At 46.5% G+C, this 19,900-nt stretch overlaps 2 protein-coding genes across 2 annotated transcripts; both read right to left on the reverse strand.

Moving 5' to 3' along the window:
* Nucleotides 1–11,462: 11,462 nt before the first annotated feature.
* On the reverse strand, nt 11,463–12,722 carry LOC306937023 (regulator of chromosome condensation-like; the record flags this gene model as incomplete). Its single annotated transcript, XM_079520698.1, has 1 exon — nt 11,463–12,722. One exon carries the CDS (start codon nt 12,720–12,722, stop codon nt 11,463–11,465), a length of 1,260 nt encoding a protein of 419 aa, XP_079376824.1.
* A 636-nt stretch (nt 12,723–13,358) lies between these two features.
* LOC306937025 (regulator of chromosome condensation-like) lies at nt 13,359–14,669 on the reverse strand (the record flags this gene model as incomplete). The annotated part of the gene is made up of 1 exon (XM_079520699.1): nt 13,359–14,669. The coding sequence occupies one exon, from the start codon at nt 14,667–14,669 to the stop codon at nt 13,359–13,361; it is 1,311 nt and encodes a 436-aa protein (XP_079376825.1).
* Nucleotides 14,670–19,900: the final 5,231 nt, after the last annotated feature.

Consider the following 19,900-nt stretch of genomic DNA (forward strand, 5'->3'; position numbering starts at 1 on the left):
AGAAATGTAATCAGTACAGGGTACAATCAAACAGAAATGTAATCAGTACAGGGTACAGTCAAACAGAAATGTAATCAGTACAGGGTACAGTCAAACAGAAATGTAATCAGTACAGGGTACAATCAAACATAAATGTAATCAGTACAGGGTACAGTCAAACAGAAATGTAATCAGTACAGGGTACAGTCAAACCCATTGGAAACACATGTCCAATGGGATCACCGAAAAAAGTCCTTGCGGTCTTGTTTCCATTCAGGTCTTGGGTATTCAATTCATAATCATGACATGAAAAATAACAACAAAAATCAAATCATAAAAGGTAAAAATAGAAAATACCAAAAATATGTACAGGTTGGGGAACAAAGATGGGGTTAGGAGGGGGGGGGGGGGGAGTAATCATTTCCTCTCCCTTTGGTGCTGAAAGGTGGAATTCTTTTCACCCGCTGCCCATCACCAACCCCATGGGGTATGGCCATGACGCGGAGGAGAGAACACGCCCCCAGCGCCCACAGCGGGAATCGAACCCAGGGCCAGAACCTTGTAGCTGTGAGGCGAGAGCGCTCAATCCATGCTCAATCTTACCCACTTTGTCTGTCATATCCAGTCAGCAGTGCACCAATGGGTCTGAACCATACACTCATGCGCACACACGTATGCACACACGCACATCACACATTGTATGTATACCATTAAAGTTTCAGTGAGGAATAACCTCTTAGTACCATGTGAATATTTCATTTGCTGTGTGTGCGTGCGTGTGTGCGTGCGTGCGTGCGTGCGTGCGTGCGTGCGTGCGTGCGCGCCAATGCTAGTTGGTATGGCTCAGGGTAGACAGCGTAAAGTGTTAAAAATTGGGATTGGTATTTAAGATATAAAGAATTTGCATTCTCCTACTCTCCCACCAAAATGTGGAATATTGGCAGCATCTATCAGGAGGACGTAAATGTAAATTCCCATCGAAAGGAGGTGTCATTGACTGCCGCCGTTTTCCCTTTCTCCTTATTTGTATTTGTTGATTCAAAGGAAAGGCTCGCTGAGCTCAAGGACAGTCTGGTAAAGTACACACTGGGTGCAGATTCAGATAATACGTACAATCCGCACTCTCTGTATGTATTAATTTTTAATAAAGGTTCTGCTCCGCATGCAGCAGCAGTCCAAACATTTCGGTCACAGTGTCACTGACGAATGCCTGTATGTGTGCCAAAACGTGCATGTTGCCACGAAACGGATGACATCATATCACCTTCATATAACGTGCAGAGAATAGAAGGGATCATTCATTACTAGTACAGTGTTAGAGCAGTGTTAGTACATCAATTTCGAAGTATAAGCAGTATAAGAAAGGAGGTATCTAAAGGTAGACCTTAGACTCAAACATGACCAGCTCCGTTCCCTCCCCAGCTCCTAAGAAGAAATACAGATCCTTAAGCCATAAGGCTTCCCCAAATAGGAGTCTCCATAGACCCCTCTGACGGTTCCCTATAAGTATAGGAGGATCTCAGTTACAGCGTATGTTTGGACTGCTGCTGCGGATCAGAATATTTATTTTAAAAAGACTCCTAAATACTTCCACAGAGAGTTCGGATTGTATTTGTTGACATGTAGGCCTATTTATTGGATTCATGTTTTATGCTGTTGATGAATTGAATACATAGGACCACAATGGAAATAAGTCCCCAGGATTGTCTTTCTGTTGCTTTAATATATATATATATATATATATATATATATATATATATATATATATAACAGTCTACAGTTTGCCGTTTACATGCTTGACTAACAATCAATCAATAAATTGATCAAACAAAGTCACCCATAACCACATTAACCCTGGTGTCCCTATATTGAAAATCCAATTAGGTGAAAATGGTAAAAGAAGTCAATGCGATGCCATGTGATGCGTTCATTTTATAGATCGTCTATATTCACTATTTGTCGCACAACTTAACAGGGCTTAAGATCGTATATACACACTGGGAGAATTTTTTTTCTGCGATGGGTTTGCATTCATTTAAACTGCTGTGTTATGGGTACAGTACTATATGCACACTGAGCATGATTATAACGAGGCGATGAAGCGAAACAAGGTAGGCTAAATAAAATAAAATCATTAACCTGGTGTGTATGGACCCTTACGTGGTTAATTACCTGAAGTTGGACGCTGAAAGAGTGAGCGGTGACGGGAATGAATTGGGGTATATAGCCTGTAGGCCTACAGCAAGAGAGGGAACAGAAATAAGAAAACATACAATATGCTGACCCCATAATAAGTGATGTAGCCCACGGTCAAATCTTCAGTGTTAATTACTCGAGTGTACAAATGTAACCAAATGGATCCGCGTAAAGGTGTCGCACATTGTGACCCCTCCGCACACACCCCTCCAGCCGAATCAGCAGATGTTACTGCCTGGATATGGAAAGAATATGAGAACAATCCACGTGCACAGAAGAGATAGCCCTACTGCAGGCTATGGAGATGCATGTGGTGATATAGCTGCTGAGGCATTTCAGGGTTGTATTCACAATTCTAGGAGACACTTCCCCTGCTGCTTGGCCATGAGAGAACATTGCCTGTGAGGATGACGATGTCCTGTGGCCAGACAGGAACCCACTCTTTCTTTCTTTCTTTCTTTCTTTTGCAGGCCTATTTTCCATTGTTTGTTCTGTTCTGTACAAATCATTTTACACATCCAGTTTTCAGACAATGTTTTTGCTATCAGAAAATGTCTAAACAATAAGGAAAAACTGTAATATGCCTACTTATAGATTACAGTAGTGGATTTGCATTATAATTGTGACTGCTTTGCAGTCACAATTACAGTAATTGAAAAGTTATAAACTTTGACATGACCCTGCCCAACCGGAGAGTAAATGTTTGTACACATGTCGGATCTTGTGTCCAAGTTATACTGTCACAGAGTCACATGCATTCTTGGCATGAACACTATAGCTAGGCACATAACATACATGTACTGTATAGATGTGGACACTCATGTACACACGCACAATTTAAAATCCACAAATTATATTACAATGACTCTGGGAAAACTGTCAATATGAGGCAGCATTGTTTTTATACTGGCCACCGTTGTCTCGTCTGTCTCTTGTCTTACCTTTCTCTCTCAAATCAGCCTTTTATTATTCACTTCTACTGTCCAACTCTTCATCAGTGCTCTTTTCCTCGTGTCTTCGATCCCCTCCATTCATTTATCTTTCTTGAGAGACAATTTCCTGCCTGAGTGCTTTTTCTAAAAGTCGAGCACGAGCGAGAACGAGGCAGCGGTGGGCGAAAAAAAGAAAATCGAGCTTTACTAGGGGTGTGCTGATAGATGACCGGATAGTGTCAACTACAGAATCACAAAAGTATGTGTGCATGTCATTCCCTCTCTCTGCCCTGCCTTACTATCTCTCTAATGTCCTATGTAAATGAGAAAAACACTGCCATGATTTATCTTCTGTTGCAGTAGCTCAATAATGCACTCCTAGTTACAAACTAGTATAGAGCAGACAGGTAAGTAGCAGTCAATAGTGTGTATGTTAATAACTGGACATTCCCTCTTCCTGTCCTATTTTTGCAGGGCGCTAGCCCCTACCAATGTCCAGCTTTGAATGCCATTGCAATGAATGGCTATCTTTGAGTGTTTGTGCAAACACAAACATTGAATTCCTTGGACAATGAATGGCAAGCTTTGAGTGTTTGTGTAAACACAAACATTGTGTGAACACAAACATTGAAGACGAAGGTGAGCATGCAAATTGTGATTGGCCGGAATGAGATGATGGGAGATGTGAAATTGTGATTGGTGGAATGAGACGATGTATGATGACGTATGAAGATAACGGCGCCCCTCACTTCACACGGCTGTGGTTTTATTGTATAGGATTTGTTTTATTGTCATTTGAAAAGCACTTTGCAATAGTTATCTGGAAAAGTGCTTTGTTAGCCTATAATTCGTGTACCACGGAATGTGATGATTGGATTGGCTGAGCAGTGAGCACGGAATGTGATGATGTATGATAGGAGCGCCCCTCACTTTTTTCGAACACTTTGGGTGTGTATTATGACTACTGGAGGTGTGGCCAATGCTGTTTTGTTGTTTTGAGTGGTCAAATCGCATTGGTCACGCCTCCATAAGACCTGGTACTTAAGACACGTAAAATAGGGCCCTTTGTGCCTAACACGTGGTGGCATCTCCGCAATATTCCCTTAGTAAACCCTGCTCAATAAAAGGAGAGATCAACCTGTTGCAAATGCATAGTTTTATTGCATAAAGATAACATTTTGGCGACATATTGGGCAGTATTATGCGTGTCTTAAGTAGCAGGTCTTATTACTTAACTTAAGACCTGGAGGCGTGGTCAATGCTGTTTGGCCACTCAGAATAGCCAAATGGCATTGATCACGCCTCCAGGTCTTAAGTTAAGTAATAAGACCTGGTACTTAAGACACGCATAATACTGCCCTTAATGTATAAGATTAGCTTAAGAGGGATAACCCCCTCATTGGAGTCTAGACGCTGGTGATACCAGTGTCAGAGGCAGTGATATTTAAAGACTAGGCTGTAAAGTGCTCGGAGCTCTCAAGCTGTAGATGACAACAGTGATATTCCTTATTGAACTTTGGACTTTCTGGCTCTATTAGCTCAACAAGTTCTCAGTGTGACACCTTTGAATCTATTATCTACCACAAGAACTTATCTTTCAATACACTCTTCCTCTCAGAGGTTTACGCCAGCTGTACTGGCTGGAATCCACCTGCCAGCGGTATCCCTTTTCTTACTTTTACCCTTTTGGACTGGTTCTTTGCCTTTTGGCTAAGGTTAATAGTTCGCAAAGTATCACCAATTTCTCACTGACTCATCAGCTTTTGATTCTTTCTGCCTACGGTAAAGCTTGTAGCTTAACTTATTTTTCAAGGCTCTGTGATGTGTATTGAACAAGACGCCTCCAGTCCTTATCGGATGTTCTTACAAGTGAAGGCTCACTTCTGCCTATAGGGTTTGCCCTCTGCTCACACATGAGGCAATGAGAACGCTTCTAGGTTTTGATATCTGCAGTTGATGTCTACTGAGTTGCTGTATACTGCATATTCTCTTGTCGTGGTGAGGTCTACTCATCTAGCTCTGAACTGTATTCATTTGTAAATAACCTGATTCTCTGTAACAGAGTTGTTTTTGTGTAAAATCATGCTAGGGGGAGTTAATCTGCCTCCTCTTTTACCAGCCACTCTTCAAGAGCAAAGGTGCTCATGACCTGCTGATACACAATGTATTCATGCAGGATGCCTTACGATACACTGATACTACAGAACCACTCAGACAATCCCTCTTTGGCCAAAAGAGTTAAGTCCTCTGGGCAATCGGCATGGCTACTCTACTCCCCCTTTGACCTCCCCCATCAGGAAAATCTGAGTCACAGCATCAATGTAACCTGAATTTGAAGCACAGTCTTCCAACCAAAACTCTGCTACACCGTCAAAGCGGTTTCTCCCCTTGTCTAAGGGAGATACTAGGCTTCTGTGCTAAGAAGGGATACACTGGTCATGGAACAATATGACTTAACCCATTCCTGATTGTGATTCATGGTAAAACGGTAGAACATAGTGTTTTTATACTGTTCTTTCTGTTCTGCCTGCAGAAAGAAATCACACCCGTGTGAAGTGAGGGGCGCTCTAATCAATTATTGAAACACTGAAACATACCTTAGTTACGTCACCAAGAATGGTGGTCCCTTATTGGCCAAGGGTTTCCACCGACATACCGACAGCCGATTTGCTCAGACACATATGACGTAAATTCTCCATTCATTGTCAATGGCATTTAATGTTTGTGTTAAGACAGAATCTACACTACAGCTGTTTATAGGAGGGGCTAAAAACATCAGTGAAGTGAGGGGCGCTCTTATTATCATACATCACATTCCGTGCTCAGCCAATGAAATCATCACAAATGTCATTCCGGCCAATCACTTTTGGCATCTTCACTTTTCTGCCCTCACTTTTATCTTCAATATGTACTTTGCTCAGCCAATCAAATCATCGCTATGGGGTGATCAGCCAATCATCAGCCAAGGTTTGTGTTCACACAAACCCTCAAAGCTGGGCATAGGAGGGACTAGCGCAATAAACTTCAGTATTACCCTTATTGCTTCCAAGATTATCAGACTTCCCACACCCACACTCTCTGATATGAACAATAAGGCCATCACACACTTAGCACTGATCATCCCCTGTATCGCTTAATTCTTACACCTCATGCCATCTGGACAAAGATACAGATGCTTGGGGTGGAAAAAGAGTTTTGTCCCCTCAGCCATCGCAGCATCAAACAAAGGGCTTTTGCACCGATCATGCAGTATGTGGAGCATTATATGTCCATGTTGTACAGACTGAGCAGGCAACCGGACCCACCACAGGTCCGCGGGGAGCCGAGCATCAGTGGTGCACCGATGCAGCTGACGTCTTGCGGCTTCAACCACTGATACGTCTATTGGAATGGAACCCAGTCATCCTGCCGACTGTCACCGGCAATTACTGTGATTTATTTATTTATTTTTAAAGGGGGGGAAAAGGAAATTCTCCAAGCTTGATTTTGTCCAGTTGAATTATTATCATTGCTCATGGCTCACGGTAGACACAAGTAAACAATCCTGATAACATGCCCTCAAGGGGTTTCGAACATTTCTGTATGAACGGTGTTACGTTGTCATACTCTGACAAACATTGTAGGAGTCCTGGGAATTTTGATTTAATAAATAAAACATGAGTCATTGATTGATTGGTTATACAACTTTTTTTTTTTTTTTCAATTCAAAGCGCTTTATTGGCATGAGAAAACATACATTGCAAAAGCAAAACGTGGAACAATAGCCTACAATCAAAACAAAATGTATGCACAATTGAAAGTCAGAATGTCCAATAAATCACTTTCTATGTAACGAGATCACTCGATGCAGCTGGTGCAGGAATACACACCATGATTAGTCTTTAGGGTGGTTGTGTTCCATTTGATATCCTTATGCTATTACAGCAGCTCACGGATCTTTCTGATGTGTTTGCACATTGTTGAGGGGCGCTGGCCCCTCCTTTGCCCAGCTTTCCGGGTTTGTGTAAACACAAACATTGGCTTGTAATTGGCTGATCACCCCATAGCGAGCACCCCATTGGCTGAGCAAAGTATACATATTGACAATAAAAGTGAAGACGGAAAAGTGAGGGCGCAAATTGTGATTGGCCAGAATGAGATGATGTATGATGATGTATGACAAGAGCGCCCCTCACCCCACGCGACTGTTGTACTTCGCGCAGCACTTCTAGCTCTCTCTCTCATTGACAGATGAACAGTAAACAGACATGAAATGGGGAGAGAGATGGGGGGGTGACACACAGCAAAGGTCGTCGGCATCGGAACTCGAACCCACAACACGCTGTATAGCTGGATTACGAGCACAGGTGTCCAGACAGCTACGCCAGCCACCCGGGCCCTGAAGTTTGTTTTGCGTGGTAGTTGCGTGCCGTCAAGCAAGTGTTAACACACGGGCGGACGGGGGGTCCTGGTGGAAAAGGGGTCTCAGAGGTACAGACTCCCCCACGTTGAGAACCAGTGCTTTTAGACCAATGACATCAAGTCCTTCGGATTCCCTGATTGGCCGACGCAACACGCCGGCTTCACGTATTAGCCGTAGGCTTCATGTGACGTTTGTAGCGCTGTAGCGATATAAAAGGTAGCGTGTGGTGACAGAACTGCATTCTGGGACAGAGACAGAACTGCATTCTGGGACAGAGAGACAGAACTGCATTCTGGGACAGAGAAGCAAGATAATTTTGATAATAGAATGATGCGCTGGACCATATATCTGAAAGGAGGAGTAAAGGTTTACCGCCATGCAGCTGTGGTGCTGCAGGACGAGCTGTACTGCTTTGTAGAAGACAGTGATCACATTGGTGTTCATGTCTTCAACACAGTATCTTTATGCTGGAGGAAGTTAACCCCAGTGACGTCTGGGAGAGGAAAACTTCACCTTGAGGTTCCATCCCGTCGCTCTGGCCACACAGCTGTGCTGGTAGAAGTTACAGTCTTCATCTGGGGAGGCCACCAGGGAGACGATAACTACAATGTACTTTATGCATTTGATGTGGACGCCCACAGATGGTTCAAACGCAGGGTTTCTGACCCATGCTTTCAGAGCATGGGTCAGTACTACAACAACATCAGAGTGTTTGACACAGAGACCAACCTTTGGGTGAACACACCTTCTGCACAGCATCTTCCAGAAGAACGCTGTTTTCATTCAGCATTCACCTACAATGGAGAGCTGTACATATTTGGTGGTCACGATAATAATGGCCAGGACCTCAATGATATGTGGAAATTCAGTCCAAAGACCTCCTGGAAGAAGGTTGAGCCCAAGGGGAAAGGACCCTGTCCAATGTATAATATGTGCTGTTGCATGATGGGAGATCGGATCATCATCCTCTTTGCAGGATACAAAGGATGCTACAACCCTACTGATGAGCTGTACATCTTAGACTTGAGTCCTACTCTTAAGACGTTATGCAAGCTAGCATTTATTCAGTACGGTCTGGATCAGTCAGAACTTCCACACAACATCAGGTGGGAACTGGCAGCAGAGATGCCCACGAGTCTCGGAGCTCGAGTCCGAGTAGAGTCTGGAGTCTCTGGGGTTAAGTCCGAATCGAGTCTAGAGTCTTTGGGGGTTAAGTACAAGTCGAGTCTCGAGTCTTTAGCCACGAGTATGAGTCGAGTCTGGAGTCTCATTACAAAAAAAAAATAAAAATCCTCCGGTTTTAATTAATTTAATTATTTATACGACATAGCCTATACTGAAATACAGTTGTGATGATCTACACACCCAACCCGAAATGAAAAATGCATTTCGTACATACACTTTCATACATATATTCATTTAGGCTCCTTGCGTCTATCAAATAATCAAATCAATTGCGTACTGCTGTGCATAACAAGGACGCTCAACCACAGCCAGTTTCAAGAGGAAAGGCACAACGTATACTCACGTTGAAATCAGCTGAGCTCCGCACACCTGAGGTTGATTTGTGCAATTGCGCTGCGGGAAGGGAAAGGAATGGGATTGATTTTTTTTTTCTGGGCATTTCATTCATTAATGTAGGTCCAAAAATACGTTAATGACTCGTCAATACTGCACTAGTGATTGAGAGTCATTGAGCTCGAGTCCAAGTCGAGTCTGGAGTCTTTAAGGGGCGGGTCCGAGTCGAGTCTAGAGTCCCATTTGTGGCGACTCGAGTAAGGAGTCTTTTAACTCGAGTCGCCATCTCTGACTGGCAGCCATGACAACCAACAATACCAACAACTAAGACGACAACAACAATATAAAAGCATGCCTTCGATAAAGAAGCAAAATAAAAATCACACCCGTGTGAAGCGAGTGGCGCCCCCACCATCCCACAACATTGAGGAGGGAATTCTAACTCATGTTGCTATGATTAGGTGATGTAATGATGATGTAAAACAAGCGGTGACAAAACAAACATTAATTTCTGTCCATTGTCAATGGCGTTTTTAAAACAAACATTGAACTAAAAACAAACATTAAACCTGTATATAGGACGGGCTAGTGCCCCTCAAAAATCACGCCTGTGTGAAGTGAGGGGCGATCCCATCATCGTACATCATTGTACAATGTACATCATCTCACTCCGGCCAATCTATACATACATTTTTAACCACATCATTTACTATAGAGACCCCATTCTGCGGGCAAACATTTGGCATTGCGACACTTTGTGAGCTTGTAGATCGGATATTTGCGAGGAGGAGATTTGGTGTACCGTGAAAAAACGAGCTGACCTAGTATAGAGCCCTGGGGGACCCCGGTCAACGAAGTATACAGTATAAGGTTAAAAATGACAACAATGGTGCAGTGCAGTCCCAAAGTGGTGCTCACTGCACTGTCAGATGAAACGGCTGCGGTTGACCTATTCTACAGTATGTGTCACACAGTAATAGGATCACGTGTCCCATACTGTACTGTGTGTCAGTGAGAAGATGTGCTCTGAGCCAGGCCGTTTAATATACAGTCCTGTGGGAGTTCTCAGCTAAAGACGTCATAAAACACATCTGTTATGTATGTGTGAGCTGTCGAGTCTAGCATATTGTATCTATGCATGATCTGATTGATTCTATTTGACATAGATAAGATTTTGAATCCCTCTTTTTTTCAGATTGTTTTCATGCAAATGTTTTTCTTATTCTGTATTGTTGCGCCATATAAATAAAATGCATTATGTATTATAAAGATAGATGGATAGATAGATATGGAAGGAGAGAGAGACAGAGAACTTGGGGTAGCCACTAGTGGGTCGCATCCGCGACGCAGTGAGCTATTTTTGGCGCACAACATGGGTGTACGGCGAAGTAAAACATTCAGGCTTAATGGCTGAGCCCTAGGGAGAGAATGAAGGAGAAAGAGATGGGGGAGAGGGGGGAAAGGAAAACGTTGGAGCTGTCACATTCTCTCATATGAGACCAGTCCCGGGAGAAAAGATACTCCTAAGGATGAAAGAGGCATGCCTTGCTCTTTCTTCACTCTCCCTCCCTCTGCCTCTTTACTCTGTTCTTTTTTTATTACTTACATTTTTATCCCACAAGTTTTGCAACCCATTTTTTCACCCAGTGTCAATTATCTAATGTAATCGTGGGCGCTACACTTCCTCTGCCAACCTTCGGGGGGGGGGGGGGGGGGGGCAGCAGACTCACCTCACCTTCTTTTCACCTGACAGGGGGGGAGTCTCCCTGGCCGAACGTAGCACGTGGAAGGGAGTAGGGACACGTTATTCGGACCAGTTCCTTTCCCCCCCATCAGGCGCCCCGGCTGGCCAGGGGGAGGTAGTTTATAGAGACCAGGATCACTGCATGTTTTTGTGAGGGTACCTACCCTAGGGGACACAGGGAGAACATGCAAACTCCACACAGAAAGGCCCTTTCGCCAACCCCACCTCGGGTATGGGCACTGATGGCGGGGGAGAGAACACGCCCCCAGCGCCCCCAGCGGGAATTTTGTTTTTCAATTGCACCACACACACACACACACACACACACACACACACACACACACACACACACACACACACACACACGCACGCTTATTAGTCCAGTGGTCCAATCTGTTCCCAAGCTTGATTTATGTTTTCTAAGATACAAAATCACACATACTTCCTATCCATATCATAACTGGGGCTGCGCATTAGTCCGACATCCCGTTAGACCGACTATGTGGCCGGTTAAGACTCACCCCGTGGCCTCTGTGTGCTGTTGGGGGAGCGGTCTGAACAATGACAATCACTGCGGAGTGACACAAGGGCTGAGAGCCTATATGTTATTGTGGATGCAGCCCCAGCCCCCCTCTCGTCAGTTACGGCAGGTGGGTCAACGGGTCACTCATGATTCTGGTGGAGGATGACTTCATCCCTCCTGTTCGGCTTTGACCAGCAGAGCTGTATGCTGCCCTCCGCCGGACACTGCTAGCACCGTGCGGTTCTCCAGCTGTTTGCCTGATATCTTCACGGGGCTCAACTCGTCGTTCTCCTCCCCTGTGCCAAGCTGGAGGTTGGTGCCCATGCCCCACGCGTACACAGACCCTGTTCTAGTGATGGCAAAGCTGACACGGGACCCACAGCTCACTCCACTGGCCAGCTCCATCCCAGGCACGGGCGAGGGCTCGCTCTTCTGTGTGGCTCCCTGGCCCAGCCCCAGACGACCGTAATGCCCACTACCCAGGCTGTATACCTGCCCTTCGCTATCCAGGCAGAGCGCATGCTCCTCTCCTCCAGAGAACTCCACCCAGGCTGTGGTAGAGTCGCCGAAGCAGGTCGGTTTCACTGGAAAATAACATAATGTCTCTATAGTCCCGAGCTGGTGGTAGTTGGACAGACCAAATACATACACGCAGCCATTTTCTGATAGAGCGAAGGTGAAGTTCTCCCCACAGAAGGCGTCTATGACGTGAACCTTTCCTTTTAATGGCACCGGCTGGGGAATCAGTAGCCGGTCAAGGCCCTGCCTGCCTCGTTTGTCAGAAAACATATCTTTCACCCTTCCCAGCTGACCCTTCTCTCCACACCCTGCCGTGTAGAGGTTCCCTCCACGTGTTACCAGCACAAGGTGGTCGTCACCCGATGCGACTTTAACCACAGGCTCTTTCAAGGGGACTTTGACGGGAGCGTTGCACTTTTCCTTGTAATGTAAAAGGCCCATAATGCCATTGCTATCTCTAAACGAGCCCCAGAGGTACACGGTTCCGTCCTCTGTGAGGGCGGCCGTGTGGCAGTTGCCCGCGGAAACCTGAACCACCTTCTCTCCCAGGACCACCTTCCCGGGACAATTCTCCGGTGCAGAGTCTGACGTCTCCCGGCCCAAGGCACCCTCGTCGTTGCTGCCAAACGTGTAGATGCTTCCGGAACCACCGAGGCACACCGTGTGCACTCCTCCAGCTGCTACTTGCACGATGCCTTCTGGCAGGGGGACGAGGGCCGGCTTCTTCCGTTGCGGTATGTTGTCTCCTAGACCCAGCTGTCCGAAGAGGCCCTGGCCCAGCACCAGAACCTGACCCGGCTGCTTCCCGTGACTCCTGTGGTGAACTTTCCCTTTTCCCCCATGATATGGCGAGTGCCTTTTCCTAAGAGTCTTGCTTAGAGCCTTCCCTGATGTATGTTTTGCAGGCATGTCGGCAAAAGAAATGCAACCCAACAAGGACGATTCGTTGTTCCACGCGTGAAACACAAACTCAAAATATTATTGAAAAAGGGAAGGATGTGACGTCATGTGCACATGGCCGTGCCACCAAACTAAACCAAACTAAGCGTGTGTGTATGTCGTTGTTCCCGCATTATGTCATAGTCATGGGAATGCCTGATGTCACAGCGCTGATGTCAGAGTGCTGGCCGGATTATTATACCCAAACTAGAGCGGTGCCCGGCTGTAGAGCACCGAGTCACTAGACCGGTGCCCGGTTGTAGAGCACCGAGTCCCTAGAATGGTGCCCGGTTGTAGAGCACCGAGTCCCTAGACCGGTGCCCGTTTGTAGAGCACCGAGTCACTAGACCGGTGCCCGTTTGTAGAGCACCGAGTCACTAGACCGGTGCCCGTTTGTAGCGTACCGAGTCCCTAGACCGGTGCCTGTTTTGTAGAGCACAGGCTTAGGCTTACCACCACCCCAGTACCCAATCCACTATACAATCACTGCGGAGTGACACAAGGGCTGAGAGCCTATATGTTATTGTGGATGCAGCCCCAGTCCCCCTCTCGTCAGTTACGGCAGGTGGGTCAACGGGTCACTCATAATTCTGGTGGAGGATGTCTTCATCCCTCCTGTTCGGCTTTGACCAGCAGAGCTGTATGCTGCCCTCCGCCGGACACCGCTAGCACCATGCGGCTCTCCAGCTGTTTGCCTGATATCTTCACGGGGCTCCACTCGTCGTTCTCCTCCCCTGTGCCAAGCTGGAGGTTGGTGCCCATGCCCCACGCGTACACAGACCCTGTTCTAGTGATGGCAAAGCTGACACGGGACCCACAGCTCACTCCACTGGCCAGCTCCATCCCAGGCACGGGCGAGGGCTCGCTCTTCTGTGTGACTCCCTGGCCCAGCCCCAGACGACCGTAATGCCCACTGCCCAGGCTGTATACCTGCCCTTTGCTATCCAGGCAGAGCGCATGCTCCTCTCCTCCAGAGAACTCCACCCAGGCTGTGGTAGAGTCGCCGAAGCAGGTCGGTTTCACTGGAAAATAACATAATGTCTCTATAGTCCCGAGCTGGTGGTAGTTGGACAGCCCAAATACATACACGCAGCCATTTTCTGATAGAGCGAAGGTGAAGTTCTCCCCACAGAAGGCGTCTATGACGTGAACCTTGCGTTTTAATAGCACCGGCCGGGGAATCGGTAGTCGGTCAAGGCCCTGCCTGCCTCCTCTGTCAGAAAACATATCTTTCACCCTTCCCAGCTGACCCTTCTCTCCACACCCTGCCGTGTAGAGGTTCCCTCCACGTGTTACCAGCACAAGGTGGTCGTCACCCGATGCGACTTTAACCACAGGCTCTTTCAAGAGGACTTTGACGGGAGCGTTGCACTTTTCCTTGGAATGCAAAAGGCCCATAATGCCATTGCTATCTCTAAACGAGCCCCAGAGGTACACGGTTCCGTCCTCTGTGAGGGCGGCCGTGTGGCAGTTGCCCGCGGAGACCTGAACCACCTTCTCTCCCAGGACCACCTTCCCGGGACAATTCTCCGGTGCAGAGTCTGACGTCTCCCGGCCCAAGGCACCCTCGTCGTTGCAGCCAAACGTGTAGATGCTTCCGGAACCACCGAGGCACACCGTGTGCACTCCTCCAGCTGCTACTTGCACGATGCCTTCTGGCAGGGGGACGAGGGCCGGCTTCTTCCGTTGCGGTATGTTGTCTCCTAGACCCAGCTGTCCGAAGAGGCCCTGGCCCAGCACCAGAACCTGACCCGGCTGCTTCCCGTGACTCCTGTGGTGAACTTTCACTTTTTCCTTGTGACCCGTCTGCGTCCCACGACTCCTGGGATGAACTTTCCCTTTTCCCCCATGATATGGCAAGTGCCTTTTCCTAGAAGTCTTGCTTGGAGCCTTCCCTGGCGTATGTTTTGCAGGCATGTCGGCAAAAGAAATGCAATCCAACAATGACGATTTGTTGTTCCACGCGTGAAACACAAACGCAAAATAATATAGAAAAAAGGAAGGATGTGACGTCATGTGCACATGGCCGTGCCACCAAACTAAACCAAACTAAGCATGTGTGTATGTCGTTGTTCCCGCATTATGTCATGGGAATGCCTGATGTCACAGCGCTGATGTCAGAGTGCTGTCCGGATTATTATACCCAAACTAGAGCGGTGCCCGGCTGTAGAGCACCGAGTCACTAGAGCAGTGCCCGGTTGTAGAGCACCGAGTCACTAGACCGGTGCCCGGTTGTAGAGCACCGAGTCGGTATAACGATGGAAGTTGGAGATCCATGCCCCACCCGGCTGTGAAATACCCCATTGTACCCATGTCAGAGTACACGTTCCACCCATCTGTCTGTCTGTCCCTTTTATGTCCATATATGGAGATTTTTGTATCTGTCTCTCTGTGTCCCTTTATTCCTATATGGAGTTCTGTGTCAGGCAAGCCAGAATATGGAGTGTTGTGATGTCAGAACAGGCCCAGAGCCCGGGCAGAGGCATTTTGTGGCGGTTCTGGACAACCGTGGGTCCGACCGATTGGACACCGGGCTCTGCACTCCCTGTGGGGGTGTGGAACATGTGTGTCGAAGTCGGTGGTTCTCGAGTTACGTGGATTACAGACGTATATGTACAGAGACTTGGTCCATTTATAGATGTGTGGCTTTGTGTGTACAGTATGTCTACCCCCAGATCATCATCATGATAAAAGGGGACTGTACCTATGTTCCCCACCCCTCTTTGTTACCCGCTTACAACAATTAACCTAAACCTAACCCTAAGGTAAGTGGGGAACATAGAACCTTAGTGAACATAAGGATGACCCCAATAAAAGGCACCGCTCACTTCACACAAGTGTGATTTTATTTGTATTTTTAAGGGCCGCTCGCCCCTCTTATAAACAGATTTTGTCCCCACATGTCTCAAGCTTTGCCATTGACCACGGTAAGAGAATTCCGGTCAAATGTCCGTTACATTTTGTCCCCGCCCGTCTCAAGTTTGACCATTGACCGTGAACGGAGAAATGACATCAGAATTCCGCTAAATATGACGTAAACTAAACATCAAAACATTTCAAAGCGTCTGGAGACAGTAGCCAATAACCTCACAGGGGAAAACAAATATTTTTGCCCTGAATTCAGCTTGTGTTTTTACCATTGACCGTGAACGGAGAAATTGTGTCAGAATTCCGCTACATATGACGTAAATTAAACATGAAAACATTAAACGCCATTGATATTGAAGGAAAAATGTACGTCATATGTAAACGAGCAAATCAGCTAACCAATCACAGGCAACAGGCATTCTGATTGGCCAGTATGAGATGATGTACGATTATAAGAGCGCCCCTCACTTCACACGGGTGTGATTTTTTTTTTGTTGCTCCTATAGCACCTTTATGCCATGTATTCCAGTGTTGCGCATCACGTTTCAATGCTCTCAGAATGTAGCATTTTTAGGCGGAGTGCACAGTGCGTACATCTTTGGGAGAGGAGCGCCGCATTTAACAGTTGGATCCGTCTTCACCACCCATCTGAGATGATGCTTTCTAGTTTTACTCTTTTCTTACTGTCCTGTATTATTCATTTTACTCCTGCTTCTCTCTACACCATCTAATTATCTCCCTTCGCATTTGTTCAATCTCCTCTCAATTGGCAGACTAGCTCCAGAGTCTTAATTACACCCCAGAGGATCATTGTGTCTCTCCCCTCATCCTTTCATCACAGCGGCTCTCCTCATTCCCTTTGTTCCTCCGTTCGCCCCATGCCACTCATCATCCTCCTCCTCCTCCTCCTCGTCCTCCTCCTTCACCCTGCTCCTATTGTATGCTCATAGCAGCAACATGTTCTAGGCTGTCTTCATCCCTCTCCCCTTGTGACGTCCATTTAGCGACCATTGTCTTTGTAGCGTTCTCTCCAGCTCTCTTCTTCTCATGGGAATGAGTTCACCCCTCTGCCCTTACAACCCATCAACTCATGCAACTGTCTTCCATCTGGCCTTCATTATACTTGCGCAAGCAGAGCGCACAAGTACTGCGATCGGCTGGGTGTCAGGGTATGTACAGTATATGTGTCACAACGATAATAGTATGTACTTCCTTCACTCACTCACCTCTCGTATTCATTCCTCCCATTTTATCAATTCACCACAACCGCCTGCTGCAGCACAGTGTCTTCACCACAACCGCCTGCTGCAGCACAGTGTCTTCACAACCGCCTGCTGCAGCACAGTGTCTTCCTGCTGCAGCACAGTGTCTTCCTGCTGCAGCACAGTGTCTTCCTGCTGCAGCACAGTGTCTTCCTGCTGCAGCACAGTGTCTTCACCACAACCGCCTGCTGCAGCACAGTGTCTTCACAACCGCCTGCTGCAGCACAGTGTCTTCACAACTGCCTGCTGCAGCACAGTGTCTTCAACCGCCTGCTGCAGCACAGTGTCTTCAACCGCCTGCTGCAGCACAGTGTCTTCAACCGCCTGCTGCAGCACAGTGTCTTCAACCGCCTGCTGCAGCACAGTGTCTTCAACCGCCTGCTGCAGCACAGTGTCTTCAACCGCCTGCTGCAGCACAGTGTCTTCAACCGCCTGCTGCAGCACAGTGTCTTCAACCGCCTGCTGCAGCACAGTGTCTTCAACCGCCTGCTGCAGCACAGTGTCTTCACCACAACCGCCTGCTGCAGCACAGTGTCTTCAACCGCCTGCTGCAGCACAGTGTCTTCAACCGCCTGCTGCAGCACAGTGTCTTCACCACAACCGCCTGCTGCAGCACAGTGTCTTCAACCGCCTGCTGCAGCACAGTGTCTTCCTGCTGCAGCACAGTGTCTTCAACCGCCTGCTGCAGCACAGTGTCTTCCTGCTGCAGCACAGTGTCTTCCTGCTGCAGCACAGTGTCTTCCTGCTGCAGCACAGTGTCTTTGTGAATACCAGAGCATGCACACTTAAAACGCATCCTATCTCCATAATGTCACACGCTGTGCGGAATATGAAATATGCTGCATGCTGCATTAATGACTAATGTCTTAAGTGTACACAATGTACTATAGGCCGAAGAGCAGATCTGTGAAATGCCAGCGTGCGAGAAATTGAGGGAATACATTTCATGTTAAACATCACTGATGACTTATGTATTTGATGACAAATACTGTACATGCAAACACACTCCAATATGCAAAAGACAACAGCAAATATGCTATGAGAGATTAATAAGTGACGTAAAATATATATATTCACAGGCCTTCATAACAGTAAAATAGCAAAAATGCATGTATGTTATATACTGTGGTTTTTGTGTAAAAGAGCAGACCCTTAAGTATACTGAGCCAAAGGTCAAATTTACAAAGGATTGACGGTTAAATGTCAGAAAACACACATTTAACATATGAATCCAATATGTAGTGGGGTCCCTGCTTCATCCCACTCTCAGCTAAGGGGTCCTTGGCCTGAAAAAACATTGAAGCATGTATACGACATCTTTGCTGTGAAGTCGAACACACTCGACAGACACGCAACAAATCACCCCCCCATGCTCCAGGCCATCCTCCTTTCAGATTACCTGTCAAGGTTTGCTGAGAGCGAGTGAAATGGAACTCCCAGTGCTCTCCATAGTTGATCCTTGTTTAAAACCTCATTAGTGGAGAGACCTGCTCGGGTCCCTGGTAGGCTTAACACCTAACGACGTAGACCTGCTCGGGTCCCTGGTAGGCTTAACACCTAACGACGTAAATGGGAACCCTCGACTGACATAGAACAATAATGCCTCCACTGTGGCTCAGGTGTTAGTTTCTTTGTGTTTTTTGTGTGCATTTGTTTGATGTGCATGTAATCCCAAAGCTATATGACTAACTCATCTCTGAGACATGTACAACCAAGCGCGTGGCCCCTTTACGGTCCATTCACCCAGAAAGCACAAACGCAACCTGATGTCTTAATGAGGTCACACTCGCCATCTCTGCGTCTTCCCGCAGCACAATTATTTTCTGCGCTGAAGGAAAAAAAGGGGGGGGGGAAACCTCACATTCATTCTTTCATAGCTCATGATTAATTTGGCTTTAATTAGTTGCTTGCTGTGCTCCTGGCAAATCATCTATATAAGAATCTTATAATAAGATAACTCTGCGAGTGGCTTTTGATGCATGAAACAGTAGAACATGACAACCGCACACTGACCCAGCCGCTTATGTTGTTCAGTCACTTTCGGTGCACAGACCTTGTAATCTCCACTGGTCTCTCAGATACAAATCTGCACATTTACATTCCAAAGAATAGGAGATGAGAGTCACTTGCCATGTCAGCAATGTGAGTGCAGACTATCGCTGCCACATAAACCTGTTAAAAGATGCAGGTTTCGGCCGTGTTGTAAAAACACTTTTTTTATTCTTCCCACCGCTCCTCTGTCATAATATTTGTGTATGTGGTGTTGATGTCCATGAAGAAGAAAATAACATTTGGCTGCTAAAGAATACCACTTGGCAGTTTCATTTTCCCTGCTAATCCCTCACCTGAGCTGTGAGGAAAAAAGGTGGTACTTGGTGGTCCGTTCAATTTGTTGTAATGTTTATTCATTCATTATTATTCATTAATACGAGTGATGGAGCAGGCCCAACTATTTAGCAGGGCTCCCCTCCTCTTATTACATTTTGGCCATGGTGGTCAACAGGACCAGGCTCAAACAGTGATAAATAAATTAAACAAATAATTTAATTATGGTGATGTCAGTGTACCCTGGCACCACTTGGCTGCCAAAATGTATGGGTAGGGGGTGATTTAAAATACAAAGAATGGAAGGAACTGTCCCATGAATTAATAGACGCAAAAAAGTGCCTAACCATGACAAAACGCTAAAGTCCCACAACAATAAAGCCATAACGCTAACTCATACTCAAATAAATAATAACACAATAATAGTGCTTCCTGCAGCGCCGTGGTGGATACTGGGAAATGCAATTCCCCCTTCTAACCACCTGGGAAGCAACACTATCAATGAGATGGAGGGATATGGCCAGGATATTGCATCACACAATCAAGATTGCATAAAAAAATCAGTTTGTTGTATTCACGTGTTTGCCAACTTGCAGCTTTACAAAAATAAACAGTAATGTTAACTCCATAGATGCATAAAACAGAACTAGTAGCCTGGAGGCGAATCTGCCATTGCAATATATATATTGTCCT

The sequence above is a fragment of the Electrona antarctica genome (assembly GCF_951216825.1).
Source record: "Electrona antarctica genome assembly, chromosome: 14".
Taxonomy (NCBI): domain Eukaryota; kingdom Metazoa; phylum Chordata; class Actinopteri; order Myctophiformes; family Myctophidae; genus Electrona; species Electrona antarctica.